Genomic DNA, 11,196 nt, shown 5'->3' with positions numbered 1-11,196 from the left:
TCCGCCGGATAGGTTCAACTTCTGGTAAGCGGGAACACTTTTATGTACTGCAAAATAACCTCTCGTGCTTCAGACCCTCTCCCATGCTAAGTTATCTGTAGAAAGTTGGGTGTTTTATTGGTGAAACATCTCTATTGCGCTGCCTCAAGTGTGGTTCACACGCGAGGGATCCCCTAATTTGGCTCCGCGCCTACCCGCGCTGTGCTTCCTTAGGACACGGGCGCCCCGCCCTCTGCCACTCCCGCGCATCTCATTGGCCAGACCCTGCGTCCGCCTCGGCTTCTGACTGGAGGCTGTTCCTGTCCGTCTGTGCAGCACGAACATTTCCGCATTGAATGGGGATGCTCCAAATGGAGGGGGAGGGGAACTGATTAGGAGAAAGTGGGGGCTTTGAGTGTCTGGAGCCGGCAGCCAGGTGGGCGGAGGGGTCATTAGCTGGGCTGCGACCACTGGCGAGGGGTTCTAGGTGTTCATGTGTGAGGGGATAGAGGGAGAGAGAAGGGTACCTTAGAGGTGACATTCTCTCAGACTGCAAGCCTTCTTCCTGGGGCGCCATAAACGCCCCCAGTTTCCCAGCTGCTAAAGGAAGAGGAGGAAGGTGGGTCTTGATGGCGTTTTGGGGGTAAGCAGGGGCGGGCTTCTCTCTACCCGCTAGGCGGGTGTGTTTTCCTCTTTGAGATGTGTAGAGCTCCTCTCCCCCACCGGCTGTATGGCCCCGGAGGCCGAATTTTGGGTTTGGAAGAGCGCAGGGCAGGAGGGACTCGAATGTGTGCGAGGGGGATCGGGGCCTTCTTGGGCTCCAGTCGGTGGGACTCGGGGCGGCACCGGGGTTACCCCCTCGCAAGCGGCCCCTTAGTGTCCGCCGTAGGGGAGGGGCGATGGGGCCTAAGTAGCCTTCGGCCCCTCCCTCCCGTGGAAATGCAGCGGCAGGGTTTCCGCCACTCGCTTCGGGAAGGCGGGGAGCTGGGAGCTGCCGCCCGCCCGCGCGGGGAATTCTTAGCACCTCCTAGTTCCAGGATATTTATGGGCTGGAAAAGTGATTGCATCCCTCCCTCCGTCGGCCTTGCGGGCCTCACCCACATCCCCGCCCCTTGTCTGGTTGGGGGCCGGTGTTGACTGGTTTTTCGGGGAACCAGCGAGAGGCTGGAAGGCATTGAGGGTGGGCGAGCCAGGGGTGCGGCCCGCCAGTGCTTGCTGTGGTCCAGCCCCGGGGGCGGTGAAATAGCCGCTGTAGATCCGCCTCTTTCATTGATGAAATTTAAGTTCGTGCGATTTTACCTTTTCCGGGAGTCTCCAGCTGGCCCTCATTTTTGTCTGGAGCGCAGTGTAAGCTGGAGTTACAAGCAGACTTCGATCGCACCAAGTTTCTGCCTTTGGAAGTGGGGGTTTTCCTGTTGGTTTGTTTTTTAACGCTGTCTTAGTCGCTTTGAATAAATACTCCCTTAAGTGACTAAACATAGGAAGAGGAGAAAGAACACGTCGGTTGTTATAGCAGGAGAGGAAGTCTGCCTGATAGCGTGACTTCTCCAGAAATTAATATATATATAAAAGAGTATTTTACTAAATCCCTAAAATGTCGAGATTTGTACAAGGTAAGACACGCTTCTTCTCTTCGGGATTGCTTCAGCTGAATTTGGGTACTGACACTCGAGAGGGTTGGTAGGTAATTTGGAAGTGGAAATGTTCATTTGAAATACTATTTGCGAAACCCTTTTTGTTAAATTGTCATTTGAATTACCTTGAACTGCTGCGACTGGCGTTTCAGATATTTATAATTTATACCTATGTACTGTGCTGGGTTTAGTTTTGCCTCTCTGAAATCAGGTTAGTAGCACTCTAGCTCTCCAGGATAGTGGCTGTAAATGATGATAAAACAGGATTTGGCTGCTGATTAATCCCTGTTCTCTTTTCCTGGTTGAAGTCAAGGTAACTATGTGTGCTTGCAGACTGGTAGGGGAACTGGTAGGGCTGAGGGAAGGCAGGTGGGTTTTGCCAGGACTGTTGGGTGAGCGTTAGTGTTCTCAGCAACGACTCCGTTTGTGTGTACGTGGTTTGAGTCTGATTCATTTATTGCGAAACCGAGAGTAGCTCCTAGAAGCTGGAGGTCATTTCAGCAGGCGAAATGACTTTGCTGCATTGCTGTTTATTTTTTTCCTTCTTTGAAATCTGCAAAGATTATTAAGGTTTCTTTGAAATTTGAAAATTGCCCTCTAAATTCTACGTGTGTGTATTTTTAAAAGGGTTAGGGAATGCCTCTCAACTGAGTTAAGCAGTAACATCGCTTGTATCTATGTGTTCCTTGTACACTTTGAACGAAATTGGTGCTATGTTAAATCTGTCACCAGTTTATAGCATAGAATTAGACTTCTGGTATGCAAGTAAACCCTATTCTTGCAGATCCCAGAGTGTGAAAGCTTCAGCCATCTTGCTGAACACACAGCTAGTAAAGTTCACAACCACTTAATGTGACTCAATAAATGTAGATGTACTTTAATAAAAAATTGTGTCAGTAATGGCCCTCATTTACCCTGGAAATAAAAATGACCTAGTAAATTTTATATCAGTTTATTAACTCTTCTTTGAGTTTTGTATAATCAATTAAAGTAAGAATTTGTGCCTTATTATGGAAACAGATGGAACATTTATGCCTGCCTTAACTATAAGCTCAGAAATGTCATTTGCCGTTAGATTTTCAAATTCATGTTATACCTTATATGTGCTGAGAGATGCATCTTATGTTCTGATTGAATAAGTGTCTTAGTCAAAAATAGCAAGGCAGAAGTAACTGTTAGAAATTTGCTGGTTTTGTAACAGCAAAAACACAATTACCAGAAAGCCAGTATTTTGCAAGAATATGCTTGGGAAAGGTGGACAAGCCACTTCTCTTTAAAAGATAAGAAAATTAGTTAAACTCCAGGTGTGGCTTATAGTTATGCTTTAGAATAATAGCTTGCAGAGGTGATGTGCATTGACTAATTTCACAGTCTTTGCTGTTAATGGCTGTCTTCAGGAGATTCTAAATCAAGTGGCAATGCTTAAGAGTTGATGTAAATGTTGTCATTCCTTTCCGTTGTCATTGACATTTTTTAAAAATAAGCTTTTTACCTTGGAATACTTTTAAATTTATAGGAAAGTTGTATGTTTGTCACAACTAAGAAATCATCATAGGTACATTACTACTAATTAAACTACAGATTTATTCAGACTACTGTTCCATGACTCAGTCCAGTATTGTGTTTAGTTGCCATCTACTTTTGCTTTAAATGGTAGTTTCCCTTTTAAATTGGCAGTTTTACACAAAAAGATGACATCTCTTCAAATTAACATGATTGTGCTCCTTTTTATCATTGTTTAAATTTTGTACTTCAAGTGTAAACCCTTTATATGTTTAATTAACTGTTGCTGTTTTCAATAATAAACCTAATTGGCTAATGACTCAGCTGGCTCCACATATCAGTTTTCAAATGTAAGGTTTGAGATTTTTGGTTTTGAATTTTTTTTTGGTAGCAAATCAAATTGTTTGATTTTTGCTGTAGCATTTACTGATATTTCTACTTATTGATACTTAGGTTGTGCCACTTCATAGGGGAACGATTGAACAAATATTAGGCCCCTGTTTTCATGTATTATCTCCTTTAAGTTTTACAAGAGCCCTGTGAGGTAGTAGATTTTTATCATGCCCTTGTAGCTGAAGAAATTTAAGTATCTTGCCCCAAATTCACAGCTAGTAAGTACTGAAATACATTTATGTGTAGATGTGTCTAAAACCTTTATTCTTTCCAATACCTTTTGCCTCTTACATTAAAAACTTATCTAAATGGCTTCTTCAACTAGACTGTTAGTTCCCTGTGGGCAAAGATAATATTATATCTATGGGAAAATACAGTATCTTGAAGTGGTTGATGCTCTAAAATAATTTGTTGTGGATGACTGATGAGAAACTCAGCACTTTCCATATGCTTCATAGTAGGTTACCCTACAGTTTTGATTGTACTTTTAGATAACACCTCTTTAGATTACATAAGTGTTGAGAAAAATAAGAGTATGGATTTAGATTTGAACCTTATTACTAACAGGTGACCTTAGACACATAACTCTTCTGAATCTGTTTCTACTTATATAAACATTAGGTATTAATATTTATGCTGCAGGTTATTGAGAAGTTGAAATGAGATGAAATATGTGAATATACTAGTCACATTAGATGGCCAGTAATTTTTACTTTTCTTTTTTAAAATGACACTGGCCTTTCAGATAGCATTGCTACCATAAGGATAACCACATGTCACCAACAGAAATAAACAAGACAGGTATGAGAGTTCTTTATTTTCTTATTCCAGGTTTGATGTTCAGGCTCCCAGCTCTTGGGAGTTATGTGTTTTTAAAAAGTGTGGGGTAGAAGGAGGAAGCTTGAACAGTGATGTAAATACATAGCTGGTGACAGTTTTAGTTTTAGTCCAACAAAAAACTTTTTGAGTGCAATGTGCAGTGCACTGTTTTGGGATTTCTTGTGTATCCCTCGTAGTGAGAACTTGAAATTCAGAAGATAACCTGTGTGTTGTTTACATGTGTTTTCGAATATACTGGAATTTGGGGTTGCTCTACTTGGCTTGAATCTTTTCCCCCAAATCTAGGCAATGTGCTTTATAGGAAAGTTGGGCATCTCCATTCTCAAGTGATTTGACCGCAAGTTATGAGGTAGAAATGTTCAATTAATAAAAGTACTTAATGTTGATAGGCAGGAGCATTCTCGTATGTATTCCTTGGCCGAAAGAGGGTTCAGCTTTCTTTGGGCATCTCTCAAGTCTATGTTTCTGAAGCACTTAAGTTTCTTTTTCACAGGAAGCCTTCTTTGCTGGATCTAGGGTATAATTCCCTATTTTGGTGTATTCTGCCCTCAGGTCACCTTTTGCCTGGCTAGGATATTCTCGGTTTGCTAGTTTTCTCCCCTTCAGGGGTTGTTGCAGGACCCCCAGTTATTCTAAATAAATGTGAGTACTAGCTGAGTGAGAAGGGGCTCTTTATCATAGTTAGAGGTGCTAGTGGTAATCAGAAGCTGTGACTTTTTGCCAGGCTTCTCCTTTGGTGCTCTTTAAGACTTTGATTTTTAAAAGTTCTGAGAGCTATGGGATAGTCTCCCTACATGAGTTGAAACTTATAAAAGATGCAGGGATTGTCATTTAGTCAGCTAAGGCCATGTTATGTGCTTAGACTATAATAATAGAGGAGCTTTTTTTTTTTTTTTAATAGGCTATTATCTATCTAAATTATATAAAAATGTCTCTTAATGTTCTTAAATTGAGGTACTTTCTTATATTTCAGGGGAAGCCATTTGAGTACCTCTGTGTCACTTAAAAAATATTTGAGGCCCATCAACTTTCTTATTTGTTAGAATTCTTTTTATGACTTTTTTTGGTGATTCCTGTTTGGTAAATGGCAGCTAGCCAGGGAAGATTAGCTGAGCTAATTATAACTAGAGGGGCCTCAGATGAATACAGGGATGAGAAGCACTCTGGGCCTGGTTGTAGAGGTCGGACCTTGGCCAGCTTCTTCTCAAATCCTAGGACCAAATTTAGCTTGTTGCTGATTATTTAGACGACCAGAATGCTTTTAACCCAGGGTGATTGTGGCATGGATTTGAGGCAGGACTAGAGGTGGCAAAGCAATGACTAAAGCACACTCTTCTTTTTTAAAGATGTGGCTTAGGATTCATTATATTGCCTAGAGAGAGAGGGATTTAGTTAAATTCAGAGTCACAGTTATAAATGGAAAATTTAAGAGTTGAGCTGATGAAACTTTGTTTTCTAATGTGGACCTTGTAATCTCTATGGTTAAATTGTTTTTCTTCTTGATAACTGGGTTTTCTAGTAAGATGGATGATTTTCATTTGTGAAAGCCAACTGAAGGAAAAAAATTGACAATACAGAAATAAGTAATACTAGCTGGTACACTTATCAATAGCGTCATTTTAATATTCTGAAGATAAATTGAAAAATAACTTTAAAAATAAATTAAGATGTTAATTTTTGGAGAGTAGGTGGTGTTTTGTAACATAGCTTCACAGAGACCATTCTCTCGGTGTTATTTTTTTCTTCATAGACAATTGTAACTTTAATTAAAATAATAGGATGCTTAATTTGTATGAGGAACATTACTTGGCCTAATAATGAAAATGTTCTAGGCAAAAGAATAATATACTGTAGTTTTCCAGTTTCCACCAAGTTGGATTTGGTACTTTTTGCGTAACTACAGGAGTTACCATAAAGTCAGATTTCCATTATTGAAAAGTTCATGTAAACAAATATTTGAAAGTCAAACTAACTCTGAATTATCTGTAAAAATGAATTAATTAAAAGTCCACTATGTTAACTTTTCATAATGCTATTCCTCTTCATATCCAGAATTTATGTCAGTGGAGAAAATTCTAGCAGTATTAAAATAAAGTTATGAAGGCGAACCTCTGAGGGTTTGGGATTTAGTGAATGAGGAAATAATGATTCTCTTACTACCTTTTGATTGCTTAAGGTCCCTTTAGAAGCTGGAGTTTTTCTAAAGACTGGTGTCCTTTTGACAGCCTACAGTTTCTTTTCTAAAATATATTTAAACTTGGTATAATATTTGAATTGTGGACAGCTTGGTCTTGGATAATTTAATAGGTTGTTCAGGCACAATGACTTATTTAAAACCATATGTCTTAGATCTCTAAATTCTACTAGCAAGCATGCATCTTTTGTTAATAACATTAAATTCTTTGAAAGTTGGCTTGCTAAGCTATTGAAAGAAAATTGAACTTTGTGTTTTTTGATTGGCTTATGTGTGAGAAAGAGGATAATACTCCATTTGAAGGCTGTTTCCCTGTTCTCTTGATTGTTGATGCAGGCATCTCCTTTACTTTGTTGCAAAGTAACAAAGGCTCAAATTCTGTTTCTGCCAGTAGTCCCATTGTTTATTTTTCTCAGTCATTGCCAAATGAAATTGATCGTGGCCCCCAAACCATTTTGATAATTAAGGATTGTTTTTGAGAACCACAGAGAAGTTGGCTATGTTGTCTTAGTTAACTTACATAAACAACAAAATGTTTCATTTTCCAAAACACTTCTAGATATTTGTTAATTTTTCGTATGTAAATCAAGAGTTTCGTTTTTCTGTGATTTCATTTGTATCTTTAAAAAAATGCTATTCATTGTATTCATGTACATGAAATGTCATATGCTTAATCCATTTTTTTATTGTTAGTCATCAAATTGTAAAAAAATATCCTAGGGGACACTCTTTAACAGTGGCTCCATTTGTTCCTTGGCTAAAGAGACCTGCCTACAAGGTGATTGTGTTTTCCTCTGGTTGCTGTCCTGAGCAAAGGCCGATGTGGTGTTTCCTTTATGTTATATCTCAGCCTAGAATTTTAAAATTTCCAGAGAGTGCAGGAAAATAATAACATAGTTCTGTGCACTGTTTTGGGTTCATTTATGCCAATGGTAAAATGCTTAGCCTTGGTAATAAAATATTTATTACCAATAAAATATTTATTACCAATAAATATTTTATTGGTAAATATTTTATAAATATATTTATAGAGTGTATAAAAGCTTTCTTTGATTTTTCATTACCCAGAAAATAAAGTATGTAGAAGGGAAAGTTGAAGAGCATGAGAGAATGCTTATTCTAACGTGTAGTTTTAACCTCATGTTATAGACATAGTTGGGTTTTTGCTGGTTTTCCTTTACATCTGGTGGCACACACCTGGAGGTGGTAAACCATGTGATTACACTGTAACCAAGGAAGGGGAGAACTTCCTCTAGGAAGGGGAAGCAGGACACCAGGCAATAGGGTTTGGATTCCAGCTTAGCACTGACTCCATGTCCTTAGGCAAGTCAGCAACTCTTGGCCTCTGTTTCATCTCCAAGTGAAGAGGAATTTTCACTCAAAAGGCTAATGAGCTCTTTGTTCTGCTTCTGTAGATATGCTTGCTGCATAGGCTGTATTGGAAATTAACTAAAGACTCATCTTCCCTTTTGCTTGTTCTAAGCAACAAATGTAACTGCTTGTACATCCTAGCAACTCCTGGCCTTTGTAACTCTTGGTAACTGCTTGCAACCAACTACCGGGCTTTGTAACCACCTGAGGGCAGATTAACCAATCAGTCCATGCCAAGTAAGTTCTATATAAGGAATGTTGCAACTGAGCTCTGGGCCCAGATCTTCAGAGCACTAGCTCCTCTGGGATTGCTGGCGTAATAAACTTGAATTCTCCAACTGTCTGAGTGCTGCTGCTCAGTTTCTTGATGGTCTGATTTTTGCAACTTTTCTGCAACACAAGATAGGGGAATTGGACTCACTTATCCACCTTAAAGCCTTTCCTAGCTTAAAAGTTTTATCTAAATGCTCATATATCAAATTAAAGGGCAGGGCTGCCAAATCATTTTTTGGTCCTTGATGGTGATTTTATTTTGTATCCCTTTTCCTTCCTCTCTGCAAATGAATGTGGTTGGCCCCTTGGTGTGCCTTTTTTCTTATTATCCATTAAATTTAATGCAAAGTGTTATTATTTAACTAGTGGACACATCTCCTGAATGTTGTTTTCCAGAAGCGATATATTGTTTGTTTGTATGTTTGTTTTAAGATTTTTAAGAGCTACTTGTTGTATAAGAGCAAGGTTATTCTTAATTATTAGTTAGAAGTTTGGTTTATGTATAAATTCTAACAGTTAAAAAATTTGTACAGTAAGCAATGCCTGATTAGCAAAAATCTCGATGAGCAAGTGGCTCTGCATATTCAGTGCTGGAGAATGGGAACAGTTCTCAAAAGCATAGTCCCTTTTATTTTTGTTATTAAAAAGTATTTATTAAGTGTTCATATGTATGTAAAGCTGAGTCGTTTAAAAATCTGTGTAAATGTAAATAGTCATCCTATAGTTTACAATAAAATAATCAACAGCGACTTTAATACTAAAAGATCAGTAAAAATAGATTGATAAAATCAACTAATTGATTTTTCTTACATGATTGAATGACAGACTATAATTTTTCCATATTTTTCCTAAATTAAACTAAATCTAAATCTAGTTGCCCAATTTTGTTTAATCTCTAAAGTTAGTGAAAACATTATGCTAACATTATATAGGATAATAAATCTTGAAAAGAAATTTAGAGGTCATTTTGCCTAGATTGCCTACCAATTTGTAATTTCTTTGACCATATCTCTGATACTTGACTGATAAATCAGCCTCTGTTTGAGAATCATTCAGGACTTCAAGTACCCAGAACACAGTTCATGCTTTTCTTAGCCCTGCTTTCCCCATCACCAGAAATCGTGCCTCTTAAACACTTTCCGTTTGGCCTTATCAGGTAGGCACTACGTTTACTAGACTGGACTGTACCTTCTTTATACCCAGTAGATAGCTGTATCAATATAGGCTCTTCCTCATTTATTTAATAAGCATTGCTTGAGTATTTACTATGTCTCACGCCCTGTGCTAGGCAGTGGGAATAGAGCAATGAACAAAATAGACTTTATTCATTCTTATAGAGATTGTAATCTGTTGGGTAAAATAGACATTGAATATTTTTTTTTAAGTACGATGTTATGAAGGAGTGGTGCAAGGATCTACCATGTGAGCATGTAGTGGGCAGCCTTAGTTTAAGAAAGACTTCTGGGAGATTACATTTAAACTGAACTCTGAGAAATTATTAGTGGCTGCTCAAGGCACTAATATGAGAATTAAATCTTGATCTCCAGTTTGTTTATACATTATCAGGTGTCTGTACTGTGCCAGGTGCTGAGGTAGGTATTGGAGAAAACAAGTTGAAATAACAATATGGCTTATTCCCTTAAAATATTACAGATAGACATGTAAACAAAAAATTAAAGTTTTGGGGGTGTCTGATATAGTACAGAGGCAGGAGTGATTAAAACCTTGAAAGCTACCACCTAGAACACTAGAATACCACTCCTCAAATAGCAAGCTACTCAAGTTACAGAGTTTGAGCCTCTGGGGGCCCAGGGATCAGGTTTCCGGCAGTTTGGGATGATTCTCGTGATTTCGAAATTCACACTGGGCTATTAACTTCTAATTTGTTCTTATTTCTGCTTGCCCTTCTCTAAAAGTATTGAATGACATTTGAGATGTGTGTTTTGGAATAATCTTATAATAGTTAGGAGGATGCTTTTAATTTCATGGAGCAGAAAAATACCAACTCAGTTGGCTTAAAAAACGAGGGACTTGTATCACATGAATCTTGAAATAGGATGTTCCAGGGTTAGTTAATGCAATACAAAGATTGCATCAGTCTTTCTGTCTGTTAGCTCTCGTAAGCATATCTGTCTCATTCTTGGGTGAGGTTCCTTCAAGCTCACTAAATAGCAGAAGAAATTGTAGGTGAGGGGGTAGATACATACTCATTATGTCCAGGGGTTGAAAAAGTACTGATTCTTCTTAAGTGTCTCCTCCCCACACCAACCAGTGAGGAATGTCTTTTTCCAAAGTCCTTTAGCCAGCTACCCTGGTGGTTCACTGGCCAGAATCATGAGTATTATGTTTCATGCTTAAACCAATCACTGGGAAGGCTTTAAAATCTGGGCCTGGTGCCATCTTTGAAGTACGTGGCCTTGGGGCAAAGAAAAGGTGACAGGATAGCATTGGGGTAGGGAGAACAACAATGTGCATGGCTGCTACAAACATATTAAGATGAATGGAGTATAATCTGTAATAGAGCTACTCAAAGCAATACTGGCATCTTTCGCTTGTTAGGAATGCATATTCTCCCCACTCCAGACCCACTGAGTCAGAATTCTAGGAGCTTGCCCAGGGATCGGTGTTTTAACAAGCTTTCCAGGTGATTCGCATGCACGTAAAAGTTTTAGAGGCACTATTGAGATATCACAAATGGAGTTGGAAATTGTAGACTTTAGGCTACTGCTTTAGCACTTTCATTAGCTTTGGCTGCTCAAAAGGATACTTCAGCATATATATCCCATCAAATGAAGAAGAGAAGAGATGTGATTGGGTTTGCATCTTAGGAGGACCAATCCATTCTGCTTGGTACCACCAGATTAGAGTGTGACAGAATGGGCAGACTAGTTAGAAAGCTGTTGTCATGACCAGGTGAGTGAAAATGAGAAGGAAATTAAGGTAGCAGTAGCGGGAATGGAAAGTGGTGAATGGAATTGTGGTGATTCAGTTAAGTGTGGTATTGAATTG

The 11,196-nt window shown here is 38.9% G+C and overlaps 1 protein-coding gene across 4 annotated transcripts in view; it reads left to right on the top strand.

The window, feature by feature from the left end:
* Positions 1 to 318: 318 nt before the first annotated feature.
* The window catches only part of UGP2 (UDP-glucose pyrophosphorylase 2), a 52,807-nt gene continuing 41,929 nt past the window's right edge, over positions 319 to 11,196 (top strand). The window contains exon 1 of one of the 4 annotated variants that reach the window (XM_015587626.2): positions 319 to 415. Coding sequence is in view for 1 of the 4 variants with exons in the window: in XM_006909554.3 (XP_006909616.1) it covers positions 1,574 to 1,592 (19 nt within the window). In the remaining 3 variants the exon portion in view is untranslated. The other 3 variants (XM_006909555.3, XM_025045145.1, XM_006909554.3) reach the window with 3 other exon arrangements.

Source organism: Pteropus alecto, unplaced genomic scaffold (genome assembly GCF_000325575.1).
Source record: "Pteropus alecto unplaced genomic scaffold, ASM32557v1 scaffold131, whole genome shotgun sequence".
NCBI classification, from domain to species: Eukaryota; Metazoa; Chordata; class Mammalia; order Chiroptera; family Pteropodidae; genus Pteropus; species Pteropus alecto.
Note: the sequence above shows the minus strand (reverse complement) of the source record. Positions and strands in the feature narration are given on the sequence as shown.